The sequence below is a fragment of the Ranitomeya imitator genome, chromosome 5, assembly GCF_032444005.1.
Source record: "Ranitomeya imitator isolate aRanImi1 chromosome 5, aRanImi1.pri, whole genome shotgun sequence".
Lineage (NCBI taxonomy): Eukaryota > Metazoa > Chordata > Amphibia > Anura > Dendrobatidae > Ranitomeya > Ranitomeya imitator.
In genome coordinates, this window is record NC_091286.1 from 503272810 (window position 1) to 503292183 (window position 19374).

General features: G+C 39.3%; 1 protein-coding gene across 1 annotated transcript; it reads right to left on the bottom strand.

Moving 5' to 3' along the window:
• Nucleotides 1-213: 213 nt before the first annotated feature.
• On the bottom strand, nucleotides 214-18767 carry LOC138637823 (extracellular calcium-sensing receptor-like). Its single transcript, XM_069726750.1, has 6 exons — nucleotides 18706-18767; nucleotides 15609-15909; nucleotides 14621-15421; nucleotides 8911-9138; nucleotides 8611-8734; nucleotides 214-1916 (listed from the first exon to the last, which is right to left on the bottom strand). Exons 1-6 carry the CDS (start codon nucleotides 18765-18767, stop codon nucleotides 1006-1008), a joined length of 2427 nt encoding a protein of 808 aa, XP_069582851.1. The 3' UTR covers nucleotides 214-1005.
• Between the last annotated feature and the right edge of the window lie 607 nt (nucleotides 18768-19374).

Consider the following 19374-nt stretch of genomic DNA (forward strand, 5'->3'; position numbering starts at 1 on the left):
ACTGCGGGAAGGAAGGAGCGGCCATTTTGGTGCCAGAATGTGCCCGTCGCTGATTGGTCGTGGCTGTTTTGCCGCGACCAATCAGCGAGTTGGATTTCCGTGACAGACAGAGGCCGCGACCAATGAATATCCGGGACAGACAGACAGACGGAAGTACCCCTTAGACAATTATATAGTAGATGATTCTGTAGTTATAAATGAATGGTGGCACTATGTTTATTAGCGGAAGATCACACATGACCACAATGGGTACAGTGAGCGATTTCAATAGCTGTACAGCACCGCAGAGCACATTGCTGCTATATAAGATATAGGTAATAGATTGATCAATTAAGACAAAGTGGTAAAATAGATACAGGCAGAAGAAACCTCCACTTTACTATTGTTTTTTTTTTTTTTGCTCCAATGTGGCAGTTTGTGGATTGTTTTGGTCATTTATTTTGGTTTATTGAGAAATAATAGAAATGTGTTCTTCACTATGATGGTGAATAATGATTATAGGTGCAGGGACCCATAAATTCATATATAAGGAATTTCATTTTGGGGTGAAAGTTCACATCAGGCAAGAGGTGATGAAAAGAAAATATATGAAATGTGCGTTAGTTTGATAAATTTTGTGTAATTTGTCCCAAATACTTAAATAAAATACAACAAGGTAATAAAATACAACACTATTAATAAATTCTTCCCAGTAAGCAGTGAAGAGAGCCAAGTTTGCCTTTTGCATAGGCCCTCTACACTCAGCACTGTTGGCGAGCATCTTAATGATTGAATCGCTCAATATTATAGCAGAGAAAATTATTTTTTGATATACATAAGTACTTTATACTGTATATTCAGCTTCATGTCTGTACACCTTAAAAAATCTACATCTGATCTGATGTAGTTGACTTATTCAGGCTCATATACACACTAGGGCCATAATAGCACAAATAAACTCACTTTTTATAGTATTTGCTTCCAAGTTAGTAGCAAATGATTGAGGATTTTTTTGCCATTTTACATTTATTTTTCAAGGTTGGGGCGTGAAGTTAGGTTTTTCTTGGAATTTTTCTCTGGCTTTAGTAGTATAATGTAACATTTAGGAAAGAAAATACAAGCAAGCAATCCAGCAGCAGAAGAAAGAATAGCAAAGATTTCCACAGCAGTAACGTATTTGCCACTTGTGCTCACGTAGCCAGGAATGAAGCTCACCCAGACCACGACAAACACCAATAAGCTGAATGTTATAAACTTTGCCTCATTAAAACTGCCTGGCAAATTTCTGGCCAGGAAGGCAAGGATGAAGCAAATTACGGCCAGGAGGCCAATATATCCGAAAGAAACTAGAAATGCGAGCTCCGACTTCCGATTGCACTCTATGATTATCTTGGTCGTTGAAGCTTCTCTGTTCTTCCTCGTGAAAGAAGAAGCGGATGATAAGAACCCCATGCAGATGACCAACTGAATAATCGTTGTGAATCCAACTAATATTCTCTGATGGGAAGGGTGGAAATATTTCATCACACCCTGGTTTGGCCTTGACATTGTAAATGCTAGAATGACAACTAACGTCTTTACTAGGATACATGATATAGTTAAGACAAAGCTTATTCCAAACACAATTTGTCTGAGGAGGCACATGCAAGTGGAGGGTTCTCCAATGAAAGTGAAGGTTCCAATGAAAGACAATGTCAATGACGTTAGGAGCAGGAAGCTGATTTCTAAGTTGTTGGCTCTGACAATTGGGGTATTTCTATATTTTATGAACACCACTATGACCAAAAGAGTCTGACAGATACCAAATCCAGCAGCTGCAGAGAATGTGATTCCAAGTGGCTCTCCAAACGACAGGTAATCTACCTCCTTGGGAATACAAGCATCTCTATTCCTATTAGACCAGTAGTCTGGTGGGCACTTTAAACAGTCTGTATGATCTAAAAATAAATAAAGCATAAATGTCAAAAAGAATTAAATGGAAATATGTTTATTAATCTATATTCTATTATATCTATAGCATACATGCAAATGCATACAACCACACTCAGAGTGCACTAAAGCTTACGTGAAAATTAAGTACATCAATTTTATCCCCTTAACAGCCTTGGGGTTTTTCATTTTTGTGTTTGGTTTTTGCTTCCTATCTTCCCACAGCCATAACTTTTTTATTTTTAGGTCAATATGGCCATGTGATGGCTTGTTTTTTGCAGGATGAATTGTACTTTTAAAATACACCATTGCATTCACCATGTCATGTACTGGAAATGGGGAAAAAAATTCAAAGTGTTGTGAAATTTCAAAAAAAAATTGGGTTTTTTTTTTATACCATGTTTACTAAATACTAAAACTGACATGCCATTATCATTCTCCACGTAATTACGAGATTGAAGATACCAAAGATGTATAGGTTCTGTTTTATTTAAAAAATAAAAAAAGGTGAAAGAAAAATTCAAAATTTGCAAAAAACAGGGTGCCATTTTCCGAGACCCGTAGCGTCTCCAATTTAGGGATATGGGGCTAGGTGAGGGCTTATTTTTTGCACACCGAGTTGACATTTTTATTGCTATCATTTTGGTGTAGCTATGATGTTTTCATCATCTGTTATTGTGTTCTATTGCAATGTTGCAGCGACCAAAAAAACCCCGCAATTCTGGCGTTTTGATTTTTTTCTCGCTACATTGTTTACCAATCCGATTAATTTTTTTTAATTTTGATAGATCGGGCATTTCTGAACGAAGCTATACCAATTTTTTTTATTGTTTTATTTAGAATGGAGTGAATGGGGGGTGATTTAAACTTTTATAATTTGGAAATTTTTAAAATATTTTTAAAAACATTTTTTTTTTTGCTTTCCATCGGCTTTAATAGTTTCCATGAAAGACTAAAAGCTATGATCATCTGATCGCCTGTGCTACACATGGCAGGGCTGTCACCCTGCCATGTGTAGCTAAAATGATCATCTGCTATGAGGGCTGGCCAGAGAGCGGCGCTCATATCAATCCAGCAATGACAACCTCAGGGGTCTCCTGCAGACCCTGGGTTGCCATGCCAACCCATCGGCGACCCACGTTCATGTCACGGTGCCAGTAGGCAAAGTTTGTGACATGCTTCTTGCGCAAGCATGCTAAATGCCGCTGTCAGAGATTGACAATGGCATTTAACATGTTAATGATTGGATCGTGATCCTATCCACAACTGTTAGGGGCACATGACAGTTGGTCAGAACATGCAGGCTCAGGCCGGAGCACGCATGGAGTGGTGACACAACCTTTGACGTGTATATATGTCAAAGTTTGTATAGGGGTCAAACTGTATTGCTGTACAGTGGCATATACAGTACAGACCAAAAGTTTGGACACACCTTCTCATTTAAAGATTTTTCTGTATTTTCATGACTATGAAAATTGTACAATCACACTGAAGGCATCAAAACTATGAATTAACACATGTGGAATTCTATACTTAACAAAAAAGTGTGAAACAACTGAAATTATGTCTTATATTCTAGGTTCTTCAAAGTAGCCACCTTTTCTTTGATGACTGCTTTGCACACTCTTGGCATTTTCTTGATGAGCTTCAAGAGGTAGTCGGCAGAAATGGTCTTCCAACAATCTTGAAGGAGTTTCCAGGTGCTTAGCACTTGTTGGCCCTTTTGCCTTCACTCTGCGGTCCAGCTCACCCCAATCCATCTCAATTGGGTTCAGGTTTGGTGACTGTGGAGGTCAGGTCATCTGGCATAGCACCCCATCACTCTCCTTCTTGGTCATATAGCCCTTACACAGCCTGGAGGTGTGTTTGGGGTTATTGTCCGGTTGAAAAATAAATGATGGTCCAACTAAACCCAAACTGGATGGAATAGCATGCCACTGCAATATGCTGTGGTAGCCATGCTGGTTCAGTATGCCTTTAATTTTGAATAAATCCCCAACAGTGTCACCAGCAAAGCACCCCCACACTATCACACCTTCTCCTCCATGCTTCACGGTGGGAACCAGCATGTTGAGTCCATCCGTTCACCTTTTCTGCGTCGCACAAAGACACGGTGGTTGGAACCAAAGATCTCAAATTTGGACTCATCAGACCAAAGCACAGATTTACACTGGTCTAATCTCCACTCCTTGTGTTCTTTAGCCCAAACAAGTTTCTTCTGCATTTTGCCTGTCCTTAGCAGTGGTTTCCTAGCAGCTATTTTACCATGAAGGCCTGGTGCACAAAGTCTCTTCTTAACAGTTGTTATAGAGATGTGTCTGCTGCTAGAACTCTGTGTGGCATTGACCTGGTCTCTAATCTGAGCTGCTGTTAACCTGCGATTTCTGAGGCTGGTGACTCTGATAAACTTATCCTCAGAAGCAGAGGTGACTCTTGGTCTTCCTTTCCTGGGGCGGTCCTCATGTGAGCCAGTTTCTTTGTAGCGCTCATCAAGAAAATGCCAAGAGTGTCATGAAAATACTGAAAAATCTTTAAATGAGAAGGTGTGTCCAGACTTTTAGTGTGTACTGTATATATACTGTGTATATATATAGTCATATTTTTCATTTTAAAAATTACAAAAAATGAAATGAGCAATGCAAAAGGTTTCGTACCCTTGGAGATTTGTGTGCTCAGATAACTTTGACCAAGGTTTCAGACTTTAATTAGACTGTTAGGCTTATGACTGTTCACTATCATCATTAGGAAAGGCCAGGCAATGCAAATTTCTCAGTTTATAAAAACCCAGCCTCCTCTAACTTTGTGCCAAAAAAGAGTAGCTGTGGGTTCATCTAAGCAGCTGCCTAGCACTCTGAAAATGAAAACGGAGGAGGCCTGCAAATCAGGAGAGGGTTATAAGATGAAAGCAAGGTTTTTTCAAGTTGTCCTTTCCTCAGTTCGAAATGTAATTAAGAAATGGAAGCTAACAGGAACAGTGGAGGTCAAGATAAGATCTGGAAGACCAAGTAAAATTTAAGGAAGAGTTGCACGTAGGATTGCTAGAGAGAGGCAAATCAGAATCCCAGCATGACTGCAAAAGACCTTAAGAAAGATTTAGCAGACTCTCAGATTCTGGAGTTGTGGAACATTGTTCTACTGTTCAGAGACACCTGCACAAATATGGCCTTCATGGAAGCATCATCAGAATAAACAATAAACAACATCTCACCAACTATTAACCATGGGGGTGGATCAACCATACTTTGGGGTTGTGTTGCAGCCAACAGCACAGGGAAACATTACACGGGTAGCAGGAAAAATTGATTCAATGAAATTTCAACAAATTCTTGATGCAAACAACACCATCTGTATAAAAAGCTTAAGTTGAAAGAGGATGGCTTCTACACATGGATAATATTCATAAACACATGTCAAAATCCACAATAAACTAAGTCAAAAGGTGCAAGCTGAAGGTTTTACAATGGCCCTCACAGTTCCATGATCTGAACATCATTGAAAAGCTGTGGCTAGACCTCAAAATAGCAGTGCATGCAAAATGACCCAGAAATCTCACAGAACTGGAAGAATTTTACAATGAAGAATGGATGAAAATCCCTCAAAATCCCTCAAACAAGAATTAAAAGACTCTTGTCGGGCTGCAAAAAGCATTTACAAGGGGTGCTACTGGGTACTAACCATGCAGGATGTCCAAACTTTTGCATCTGTTCAGATTTTTTTTGTAATTTTTAAAATGTAAAAGATGAAAATGTATATTTATTTTTTGCCTAAAATACTAAGGAAATGTGTAATCTTTAACTTAAGGTATTTAGAGATCATTTCATCTTCAACTTGCTTAACTGTTCACAATAACAACAATTTTGATGAGAGGTGCACAAACTTTTACATACCACTGTACTGTAGTATTGCGGTATATAGAACAAGTGATCAGAGGATCACAGGTTCAAGTTCCTTAGAGGGACTAAAAAACAATGTAAAACATTTTAAAAAGTTATCGAAAATATAAAAAATAAATAAATAAAAGTATAAAAATTCAAATCGCTCAATGTTAAAAAAATAATTAAACATATTTGGTATGGCATGGCCATATGCATAAAAGTGAAGTCTATCAAAATATAAAATCAATGAACCCATAAGCTGTAAATAGAAACAAATTCAAAAACACCAAAATTAGGGTTTTCTGGTCACCACAACTACCTAAAAAATTACATTAAAAAATAATGCAAATTTCATATCTACCGCAATTGTTTGCAATGCAACTGACAAAAAAAATCAAGACCTCAAACAACTCCATTGATGGAAAAATAACAATGCAAAAATCTCGGAAAATAGTGCCAGAAACCTTTTTTTTTTTTACATACGGCTAATTTTTTTTCACTATTTAAATATATAAGTGCATGGTTGGTATAGAGGTATTTATATTGAATTGTAAAATTATATTTGCAGGTCATTTTTACGATACAATGAACACTGTAAAAACTAAACCCAAAAAACAATGGCATAATTGCCATTTTTTCTACATTGCATCCCTTTTGCAATTTTTTTCTGGTTTTCTGTAAGCTGCGTAGTAAAATGAACGGTGTAATTCAAAATGATAACTCCTCCGACAAAAAACAAGTCCTCATATAGATGTCTTGACAGAAAGATAAAAAAGTTGCTTAAAGCAAAGCAGTAAAGTAAAGCAGTTAATACAAGAGAAGATAGTATTCTGCTACAGATGGATCTGGATAAGTTGGAAACTTGGGCTGAAAGGTGGCAGATGAGGTTTAACAATGATAAATGTAAGGTTATACACATGGGAAGAGGGAATCAATATCACCATTACACACTGAACGGGAAACCACTGGGTAAATCTGACAGGGAGAAGGACTTGGGGATCCTAGTTAATGATAAACTTACCTGGAGCAGCCAGTGCCAGGCAGCAGCTGCCAAGGCAAACAGGATCATGGGGTGCATTAAAAGAGGTCTGGATACACATGATGAGAGCATTATACTGCCTCTGTACAAATCCCTAGTTAGACCGCACATGGAGTACTGTGTCCAGTTTTGGGCACCGGTGCTCAGGAAGGATATAATGGAACTAGAGAGAGTACAAAGGAGGGCAACAAAATTAATAAAGGGGATGGGAGAACTACAATACCCAGATAGATTAGCGAAATTAGGATTATTTAGTCTAGAAAAAAGACGACTGAGGGGCGATCTAATAACCATGTATAAGTATATAAGGGGACAATACAAATATCTCGCTGAGGATCTGTTTATACCAAGGAAGGTGACGGGCACAAGGGGGCATTCTTTGCGTCTGGAGGAGAGAAGGTTTTTCCACCAACATAGAAGAGGATTCTTTACTGTTAGGGCAGTGAGAATCTGGAATTGCTTGCCTGAGGAGGTGGTGATGGCGAACTCAGTCGAGGGGTTCAAGAGAGGCCTGGATGTCTTCCTGGAGCAGAACAATATTGTATCATACAATTATTAGGTTCTGTAGAAGGACGTAGATCTGGGTATTTATTATGATGGAATATAGGCTGAACTGGATGGACAAATGTCTTTTTTCGGCCTTACTAACTATGTTACGATGTTACTATGTTATGGCTCTTGGAAAAAGAGGAGAAAAAAAGAAAAAGCAAAAAAGAAAGTTTGCCTGTGCATCTTGTGACGTTATTGATACGTTGTGAGTAGAAACCTTCTAAAATTGAGTAATCACATCATTACTAAATTGTGGAGGACTCAGAGGAGATTGACTCCCACGTCCAGTCCTGTGGCAAGCGGCTTAAAGGGGTATTATCAAGTTCTTAAATTGCTTTAAATTGTTAGACAGCATGAAAATAAGCAACTTTGCATCTGAATTACTTTCTATATCTGCTGTCATTCTCCTGAGCCTTGAGAGCTTTTATCTTTTATAAAATACAGCTCATTTTTATGGAGACCAGTCTCCAGAGCATGGACAAGAGTAACAGTATTTACACTCCAGGAGAGGGGTTAACTCTTAACATTCCAGCCACCTCTCTCCAGTTCATCGATTTCTATATATAGCAGTCAGCTGCTCACCTCCATCACCCTCCCTCTCATCTTGTGCAGAGAATCTGTTACAAATCTTGAACAACCACCAGCCTACGACTTTCACAGCAGGTCTCCAAATCACAGCTTCTGCTCTTGCTGTTCGAATCTGTGCTTGTTCAAATACCTTAATATCTCTATGTGTAAATACAGTGAAAACAGTGTAGACTCGGAACAAACCACAGACAGATTAATGTGTTATAGCAGAAGTGGTGCTGAGCTTTATAATTCTACTAATATTATAGTTGTAGAACTCACCAGACATGTCACTCAAAGAGGAGAGCTGGTGCTGCTGGAAACTAGGAAGTAAGGAAACTAAGGAGACTGCATAGCTCTAAGCTGCGCAAGAGACAACTTGAGAATACCCCTTTTATGAAATAAAAAGATGAAGGTAGGTTATGTTTGAAAAAAAGGTGAATGATTCAGAGTTTGATGATATATTTTACGAGACATGTTGCAAGGAGAAGGTAATGAGGGAGAATGTATTATGAGATTGTTGTTAATATTTCTGTGAATTATACCATCGCACCCCATGGTCTTTTCACATCTCAATACCAAGGAGCTCTTAAGACCATCATCTACCACTCTACTACACATTATTAAGGACTAGAAGATCAATAAAGTAAAGTATAAGTAAAAGGCTTATACCAGTTCCATTGGAGATTTCACCATCTGGGCATGGAAGACAATTGAAGCAGCACACTGGTTGCCCCTGTAAGATACTTTTTCTATATCCAGGCTTGCAGCTTTTATTGCACTCTGATAGTGGAGGCTGAGGCAAAGGAATTACAATAAATTATTACTGCAAAGTGCAAATAAAGCAAATAGAGATTTTATATTATATTTTATATATTGGCATTTTTCCAGTAATGGGGGAAACAGAAATACAAAGATACTTTTTGAACACTAGACAAAGCAAAATTTAAATGAACTTAGAACAATCCAAACCTGAGACTCGTCTCCATTCCACAAGGTACTCTGTTCATTAATCACAAGCTGATGGTCCATAAGTGTGCTGCCATAGTAGCTTCCAACCTTCTTGTAGCTTAGAAAGCCATTTTCTCCTATCTGCCAGTTGACAACATCATACTTTGCTACTGGATCTCCATTTTTGTCAAAGTAGTGAAAATTTCCATTTGGATCTGTGAAATTGACTGCTTTTAAAGCTTCAACCAACTACACAGAACAGAGAAATATAGATATTTATACAGAAGCAATATGATACTATGTAGCATGAGAAACTACAACTCCCAGAATATGGTTGTGCTTTGCAATCACTACCTTTACCTTAACTGGACATAAATATCTTAACGACACAGACGTCTCCCATGTGTAATTGGAAAAAGATCACATTTTCATGTAGTGTCCACATATTTCTAGTTTATACATGTTCATATTTAGTCATTGCATTATGCGATTTTAACATTATTTCCTAGATTTAATTGAGTGGAGAATAAGAATAAGTAAAATCTGCATTGCTAAAATTCTGTTTCCTCACCATGGATCTAGCAACTAGACGATGGAAAAGATGTATTCATAATTTGTAATGCATTTACTTTATACTGGATGTCAAAATTGTCCTTCCTACCCCTTCATGACATGAGCAGTACATGTACTGCTCAAATCGTGTCTCCCCCTTTGATGTGGGCTCCGGCGGTGAGCCCACATCAAAGTCGCGACATGTCAGCTGTTTTGTACAGCTGACATGTGCGCGCAATAGCGGCGGGTGAAATCGCTATTCACCCGCCACTATTAACCTGTTAAATGCCGCTGTCAAACACAGACAGCGGCATTTAACTACCGCATCCGGCCGGGCGGCCGGATATGACGTCATCGCCGACCCCGTCACATGATCGGGGGTCGGCGATGCATCAGGAAGGTAACCATAGAGGTCCTTGATACCTCTATGGTTACTGATCACCGGTGGCTGTGAGCGCCCCCCTGTGGTCGGCGCTCACAGCACACCTCCATTTCTGCAACATAGCAGCGATCTGATGATCGCTGCTATGTAGCAGAGCCGATCAAGTGGTGCCAGCTTCTAGCCTCCCATGGAAGCTATTGAAGCATGGCACAAGTAAAAAAAAAATGTTTTTAAAAATATGAAAAAAATATAAAAAATATAAAAGTTTAAATCACCCCCCTTTCGCCCCATCCTAAATAAAACAATAAAAAAAAAACAAACCTACACGTATTTGGTATCGCCGTGTTCAGAATCGCCTGATCTATCAACTAAAAAAAAGCATTAACCTGATCGCTAAACGGCGTAGCGAGAAAAAAATCCGAAACGCCAGAATTACGTTTTTTGGTCGCCGCGACATTGCATTAAAATGCAATAACGGGCGAGCAAAAGAACGTATCTGCGCAAAAATGGTATCATTAAAAACATCAGCTCGGCACGCAAAAAATAAGCCCTCACCCGACCCCAGATCATGAAAAATGGAGACGCTACGGGTATCGGAAAATGGCACTTTTTTTTTTTTTTTTTTTAGCAAAGTTTGGAATTTTTTTTCACCACTTAGATAAAAAATAACCTAGTCATGTTTGGTGTCTATGAACTCGTAATGACCTAGAGAATCATAATGGAAGGTCAGTTTTAGCATTTAGTGAACCTAGCAAAAAAGCCAAACAAAAAACAAGTGTGGGATTGCACTTTTTTTGCAATTTCACCGCACTTGGAATTTTTTTCCCGTTTTCTAGTAAAAGACATGGTAAAACCAATGGTGTCTTTCAAAAGTACAACTTGTCCCGCAAAAAATAAGCCCTCACATGACCATATTGACGGAAAAATAAAAAAGTTATGGCTCAGGGAAGGAGGGGAGCGAAAAACGAAAACGCAAAAATGAAAAAGGGCCGCGACTTGAAGGGGTTAATCTATGACTTAAAGCTGTTAAGAATAATATGTATACAGTAGAAAACCTGGAAAAAGTAGCTACACACTACAAATGCATCAAATTTATTTTTTCTGTGCAGAAATATCCTACGGTTATGAGACCATTATAATATTTGTTCTTTGTCCCAATATCTATTTCTAACTTCAACACAGGGCAAAGCACACTTGTGCCATTGAACATAGCGGTATAACTTTTCTGCTGAAAAGCTGACTGCATAGCCTCCCTTTTAGGATATGTGCACATGACATCTTTTAGGCACTGTTTTTCCTAAAGCATCTTTTTTGGCGTATCCTGCGTTGTGATTTGTAGCAGCTTTGTCGCCGGCCTTTTTCTTTAAGCATTATATATGCATAGTGAGCAGCTTCCAAACAGAATCCGTTTAAAAAAATGACTTAGCTTCTTTTAATTGCATTATGGTTTCATAGCGGGCTCACCTGAAAAAGACGTAGTGTGCACATGTTCTAACAAGCTTCATGGAGCAGCGTAACAGACTATTTTTAGCTGACTAGAGGAGGAAGACTAGAGAAAGAAGTTTTGGCAAGACAGAAAACTACCGGGAGCTAGATGCTGCCCATCCACAAGTGACCAATGGAGTAGAGGATAAAGTCTGGAACAAGCCATTGGAAGAAAATTGAAAATTTGAGTTTAAATGATTTTTAGAAATTAACATTCATTATTTATAGCCTGTAGGTAAGAGGTTCATGGAATAACTCCTTTTAAGCTGATCTTTCACCAGTTATCACAATGCAACTTTTATACATTATCAAATGGATCTCCTAGACCTGCCAATGAAGATAAAGGAGTTGACTGTGAGTAAAATATGCATTAAAGTATCCCGAACATGCTCCCATCAGTTGGATATTTTTATATTAGTCATCACATACAATCATGCTCAAAAGTTTACATACTCCAGCAGAATTTTTGCTTTCTTGGCCTTTTTTCAGAGACTATGAATGATATCACCAAAACTTTTCCTCCACTCATGGTTAGTGGTTGGGTGAAGCCATTTATTGTCTAACTACTGTGTTTTCTTTTTTTAAAATCATAATGACAACCCAAAACATCCAAATGACCGTGATCTAAAGTTCACATACCTTGGTGATTTTGGTCTGATAACTTGTAATAAAGTTGACACAAATGGGTTTGAATGGCTACTAAAGGTAACATCCTCACCAGTGACTTGTTTGCTTGTAATCAGTGTGTGTGCATAAAAGCTGAGTGAGTTTCTGGGATCCAGACAGACTCTTGCATCTTTCAGCCAGCCACTGATGTTTCTGGATTGTGAGTCATTGGGAAAGCAAATGGATTTTCAACGGATCTACGAGAAAAGGTTGTTGAACTGTATAAAACAGGAAAGGGATACAAAAAGATATCCAAGGAATTGATAATGCTAGTCAGCAGCATTCAAACTGTGATTAACAAATGGAAAATCAGGGGCTCTGTAAAACAAAATTAGACCAACAAAAATGGCTCCCACAACTGCCAAGAAAATTTTTCAGAATGCAAATAAAAAGCCACAAATAACATCAGCTGAAATACAGGAATCTGAAAACTAGCTGTGTGCTGTTTCAAAATGCACAACAAGGAGGCACTTGAAGAAAAATGGGCTGCATGGTCGAGTCGGCAGAGACCAAAATTGAAGTTTTTGGCCACAACCATAAACATTACATTTGGAGAGAGGTCAGCAAGACCTATGATGAAAGGAACACCATTACTACTATAAAGCACCGCAGTGAATCCCTGATGTTTTGGGGATGTGTGAGCTACAAAGGCACAGGAAACTTGGTCAACGCTGAAGGAAAGATGAATGCAACACATTATCAGCAAATACTGGAGGCAAATTTGCACTCATCAGCACAAAAGCTGCACATGGGATGTACTTGGACGTTCCAACATGACAATGATCTAAAACACAAGGCCAAGTCGACCTGTCATTTGTTACAGCAGAACAAAGTGAAGGTTATGGAGTGGCCATCTCAGTCTCCTGACCTCAATATCATTGAGCAAATCTGGGGAGATCTCAAGCGCACAGTGCATGCTAGACAGCCCAGGAATTTACAGAAACTGGAGGCTTTTTGCCAAGAAGAGTGGGCAGCTTTACCATCTGAGAAAATAAACAACCTCATCCGCAGCTACTATAAAACAGAGGTCCCCAACTCCAGTCCTCAAGGCCCACCAACAGGTCATGTTTTCAGGATTTCCTTTGCATGGCACAGGTGATGCAATTATTACCTGGGCAAGACTAAGGAAATCCTGAAAACATGACCTGTTGGTGGGCCTTGAGGACTGGAGTTGGGGACCTCTGCTATAAAAGACTTCAAGATGTCATTGATGTTAGAGGGGACAATTTTTAAATCATAATGACAACCCAAAACATCCAAATGACCCTGATCTAAAGTTCACATACCTTGGTGATTTTGGTCTGATAACTTGTAATAAAGATGACACAAATGGGTTTGAATGGCTACTAAAGGTAACATCCTTACCAGTGACCTGTTTGCTTGTAATCAGTGTGTGTGCATAAAAGCTGAGTGAGTTTCTGGGATCCAGACAGACTCTTGCATCTTTCAACCAGCCACTGATGTTTCTGGATTGTGAGTCATTGGGAAAGCAAATGAATTGTCAACGGATCTACACGAAAAGGTTGTTGAACTGTATAAACCAGGAAAGGGATACAAAAAGATATCCAAGGAATTGATAATGCCAGTCAGCAGCATTCAAACTGTGAGTAACAAATGGAAAATCAGGGGCTCTGTAAAAACTAAATTAGACCAACAAAAATGTCTCCCACAACTGCCAAGAAAATTTTTCAGAATGCAAATAAAAACCCACAAATATCATCAGCTGAAATACAGGAATCTCAAAACAAGCTGTGTGCTGTTTCAAAATGCACAACAAGGAGGCACTTGAAGAAAAATGGGCTGCATGGTCGAGTTGGCAGAGACCAAAATTGAACTTTTTGGCCACAACCATTAACATTACATTTGGAGAGAGGTCAGCAAGACCTATGATGAGAGGAACACCATTACTACTGTAAAGCACCGCAGTGAATCCCTGATGTTTTGGGGATGTGTGAGCTACAAAGGCACAGGAAACTTGGTCAAAGCTGAAGGAAAGATGAATGCAACACATTATCAGCAAATACTGGAGGCAAATTTGCACTCATCAGCACAAAAGCTGCACATGGGGTGTCCTTGGACGTTCCAACATGACAATGATATAAACCACAAGGCCAAGTCGACCTGTCATTGGTTACAGCAGAACAAAGTGAAGGTTATGGAGTGGCCATCTCAGTCTCCTGACCTCAATATCATTGAGCCAATCTGGGGAGAGCTCAAGCGCACAGTTCATGCTAGACAGCCCAGGAATTTACAGAAACTGGAGGCTTTTTGCCAAGAAGAGTGGGCAGCTTTACCATCTGAGAAAATAAACAACCTCATCCACAACTACCACAAAAGACTTCAAGCTGTCATTGATGTTAGAGGGGACAATACACAGACTAAGAAATGGGGTATGTGAACTGTTGATCAGAGTAATTTAGATGTTTTGGGTTGTCATGATTTAAAAAGAGAAAACACAGTAGTTTGAAAATAAATGGCTTCACTCAACCACTAACCATGAGTGGAGAAAAGTTTTGGTGTTACAATTCATATTCTCTGAAAAAGGCGAAGAAAGCAAAAATTCTGCTGGGGTACGCAAACTTTTGAGCACAACTGTATATGACTACATCATACAAGAAACAGCAAAAAGCAGTGATCTCCCATTACCTGATAGGGTTGCAGGCTGTGTCCTCTTGCACATGGCTCATTGTCGCCACAAGACCATAAGCTGTTGATCGCATGTGCGATAGCATATACCGCATTGTAAACATTACAGCTAATTCTCAGCTGGGACACATCTGTATATATATTGTTCACCAATGTAATATCTTCATTACCAGTGCAAATCGTCATGTTGCTTTGTATTTTTGTATGATCGGGCCAGGAACACTTGAATGTGTGTTCCCAAAATGATTTTGTTATGATATCTACAGGGTCTTGTTGAGTGTTCAGCTGAAGGAGGAAATTTTCAAGGCCTGGAATATTCCCTGTGGGTATCGTTAGCCCCAAAGTGCCACTAAAAAAACTAGTGTGCTCCTTTTCTAGGACAAAAACAGATGTGCTCCAGCCTTCACTTGCTAGCCAAGTTCTACCAATAATATTTTGCTTGGCTATTTCCCAAACCAGTGGTAATAAGTTGGTGTCCCCTGAGAATACAATGATAACATTAGCTGAGGATTGTTTTATAGTCTCAGCAATCTGAAAGTATTTGGCCTTGGAAAACACTAAAGGAATTGTCTCTGAGAATGCAATACAGACACCAAGTCGTACAACCTGCTCAGTGAAAAGCTGAACTCCAAGTTTCCCGTAATCATTGTCTTCAGCTAGGGTTCCCACCCATTTCCAACCAAAGTGTTCCACTATAGCCGCAAAGGCAATGGTTTGAAATGTGTCACTCGGAATGGTCCGAAAGAAAGAAGGGAATTCATATTTATTACTCAGGATATTGATGGAGGAGAAATAGCTTACCTAGGAATGAAAAGAGAATGGAACAAATTTCTAATTTAGCAGTGTAATTGCCAAAATACAGAGTCCAGTATGTCAGCAATATGCTGAGTGTAACCATACTTTTTATATGAATGTGTATATATATGTATGTGTTTTGTACACTGTTATACAATTTTATATATATAAATTTATTTTAACGTTAACTTACTTGTGGATAGTGGTATATGCCCAATATCCTCGCCATTGCTATGGATATAACTGAAGCTGATTCACCAATAACAGCAGATAATGTAGATTTCTCCTGGTATTGGTAATTTGGAATACCTTTTCCTTCAACTCCGGATCCGGAGATCAATGTGAATATCTGTTTTACAACTTCCGCTATATTATCACAAGTGTCATAGAGTGAATAGCCTAATGATATGTTAGGAAGCAAGTGAGTGTTATTATTTATCTCTTCTATGGCATAGATCATCGTTCTGATCCAACGGAAGCTCCTGAAATCAAAGCTAAAGACAAACATTAAACGTTAATATGTATTATTAACATCTTATGTTTATAGAATAGACAATAAGCCATAAAAATGTATTCCAAAAATCTGCCTAAAAGTGTAGGTAAAAATTTTTCGATTTTGCGATCTGTAACATTTGAATAGAAAATGAACTAAGGAGGAAATCTTCTAAGTAGACCACAGTCTCTCTACATCTCCTAGTCTGTTTCCATGTGCTGTCCTTTAGCACTCAACCCTTAGTTTACTTTTCTCCTCTCCAATTTTCCTTCAAGTTCTGTTCATCCTATTTTCTTAGAATCCAGGTTTAGTCTAGAGTCTAGTTCCAGTTTAGTATGGTTGGTCCAAAGTGGTTTCCTATTTCTATACTAATATGCATTCTTTAAAAATACAATAATGGATTGTTTGGGGTCTTCTATTTCTTAAAAAAAATAAAGTTATTAAAGTACATATGTGTGGTTGAATATGAACAATGTAAATTCCCTCCTGCATTCAACAAACTTAATTAAAATAAATGTAAATAATTGCCCATATGATATGAACACTCACCTGTCATCACACATTTGAGATGCCGGGTTTGAAGTAAAATTTATAATACCTACATTACTAGACCTTTTGACGGGGAAGACTCCTCCAATCACTATATCTCCAGAGCTGAATATGCCTGGGATTACATTTGTGTCTAGTGTACAAGAGGGGAATGCTACTTCACAAAAACATACATGATACATCAGTAAGTGCAGCATGTAACACAACATCTTGGAGCTTTATGAGATCTCCTGCACCAGGCCCCCATTTATACCCTCAAGAACACTTGTGTACTCAGGTTTAATTGTTAAAAAAACCTCGTAGTCAGGCCCTCTGGGAGGCTCCAATGTGGATGCACAAACTGACAAGAGTTTTTCCTGTCAGTCCTGATTATACTTGATGTGAGTGCAAACTCCTCGCTAGAGAGATTTTCTTGCTAAATTAAACCCAAACATAAGTGTTACATATATTTTTCAAAATGCCACATGCATGATATAGATGGATAAAATATGCATTCAGATTGATATCTTATTAATATCATCTGTGAAACAAGAGGAGACTCCTTGTTAAACACTTGAACATAAACAGAATACACACGTGGTCAAAATTGTTGGTACCCCTCGTTTAATGACAGAAAAACCCATTATGGTCACAGAAATCTGACAAAAGTAATATTAAATAAAAAATTATGAAAATTAACAAATGAAAGTCAGACATTGCTTTTCAACCATGCTTCCACAGAATTAAAAAAAAAATAAAACTCATGAAATAGGCCTGGACAACAATGATGGTACCCTTAACTTGATATTTTGTTGCACAACCTTTTGAGGCAATCACTGCAATCAAATGATTCCTGTAACTGTCAATGAGACTTCTGCACCTCTCGACAGGTATTTTGGCCCACTCCTCAAGAGCAAACTGCTCCAGTTGTCTCGTGTTTGAAGGTTGCCATTTCCAGATGGCCATTCTTGGGTATTTTTAGCTGTGTGTTTTGGGTCATTATCCTGTTGCAAGACCCATGACCTGTTACTAAGACTCTGACACTGGGCAGAACATTTCTCTCTAGAATCCCTTGATAGTCTTGAGATTTCATTGAACCCTGCACAGATTCTAGACAGCCTGTTCCAGATGCAGCAAAGCAGCCCCAGAACATAACATAACCTCCTTCATGTTTCACAGTAGGGACAGTGTTCTTTTCTTGATATGCTTCATTTTTCCATCTGTTAACATAGAGCTGATGTGCCTTGCCAAAAAGTTCCATTTTTGTCTCATCTGTCCATAGCACATTCTCCCAGAAGCTTTGTGGCTTGTCAACATGTAGTTTGGCAAATTCCAGTCTGGCTTTTTTATGATTTTTTTCAACAATGGTGTCCTCCTTGGTCGTCTCCCATGAAGTCCACTTTCGCTTATACAATGACGGATGGCACGATCTGACACTGATGATCCTTGAGCTTGAAGTTCACCTGTAATCTGTTTAGAAGTTTTTCCGGGCTCTTTTGTTACCATTTGTATTATCCGTCTCTTTGATTTGTCATCAGTTTTCCTCCTGCGGCCACGTCCAGGGAGGTCGGCTACAGTCCCATAGATCTTAAATTTCTGAATTATTTGTGCAACTGAAGTCACAGGAATATCAAGCTGATTGGAGATGGTCTTATAACTTTTACCTTTAACATGTTTATCTATAATTTTCTTTCTAATCTCCTGAGACAACTCTTTTCTTTGCTTCTTCTGGTCCATGTTGAGTGTGATGCACACCATGTCACCAAACAGCACAGTGAGTATCTGTAGCCCTATATACAGGCCACTCACTGATTCCAAGATTGTAGACACCTGTGATGCTAGTTAGTGGACACACCTTGATTTAACATGTCCCTTTTGTCACATTATTTTCATAATTTCTGTCCAGGCCAATTTCATAAGATTTATTTGTTCTTTAAATTCTGTGGATGCATGGTTGAAAAGCAATGTCTGACTTTCATTTGTTCATTTTTGATCTTTAATTTATTATTACTTTTGTCAGATTCAAGTTATTTCTGTCACCATTGTGGATTTTTCTGTCATTAAACAAGGGGTACCAACAATTTTCACGTGTGTATATTTCATATTTTAGCAATATAAGAGTTAGTTGACAATATATGTGGGACATCACTGGTGGACACAGACAGAAGAGGCCCCTTGTGCAAGAACTGCATATAGGTCTTTTGCAGTCCAATAGCTTAATATGATGCATAAATCCATTTGATTTGGAGGTGGAAATGGGCCTCTTTACCTCTTGGGCCCCTGGGCAGCTGCCCGGGTCGCACCAATAATATGTCCGACCCTGTGATACATGCTTACAACCCTTCACACTCCACTGAACAATATCAATCTTAGGAAAACACCCACATATAAGGTTCTGTATTTTTCGGACTATAAGACGCATCGGACCATAAGACGCACCCCAAAATTTCAGAATAAAAATAAGGGAAAAAAAAAATGTTTCAAATGGCGGTACATCTTACAGTCCGAATTCAGCTTACCAGTGAAGGGATCGGCACAGGTGGAGAAGTGGTCACAGGGGTCTTTCGGTGGTCCAGGCTGGTGCGTTGGCCTCCAGGAAATCCCATCCCAGGCTGGTGCTCTGTGCTTGGGCAGGGGTGGAGGCTCTGTGCTTCGGGGTAGTGGCTGTGCTCCGGGGCAGGGGCTGTGCTCCGCTGCAGAACAGTGGCTGTGCTGCGGGCCAGGGGCTGTGGTCTGGAATAGTGGCTGTGCTCCAGGGCAGGGGCTGTGCTCCGGAACAGTGGCTGGGCTCTGGGGCAGGGGCTGGGCTCCGGGGCAGGGCTCCAGGGCAGGGGCTGGGCTCCAGGGCAGGGGCTGTGCTGCGGGGCAGGGGCTGTGGGGATGTGGCAGCAGCTCTCTGGGCTCAGTGAGGGCTCCGATGGCATTTCATCAAAGCCCG

Coding starts and splice junctions, on each gene's coding strand:
- LOC138637823 (XM_069726750.1), bottom strand. CDS start 18,767: ATGTATCACAGGGTCGGACATATTATTGGTGCGACCCGGGCAGCTGCC. Junction 15,910..18,705: donor GCTGCCCAGGGGCCCAAGAG/GTAAAGAGGCCC, acceptor GTTTGTCTTTAG/CTTTGATTTCAGGAGCTTCC. Junction 9,139..14,620: donor ACAGCCTGCAACCCTATCAG/GTAATGGGAGAT, acceptor TGTTCTGTGTAG/TTGGTTGAAGCTTTAAAAGC.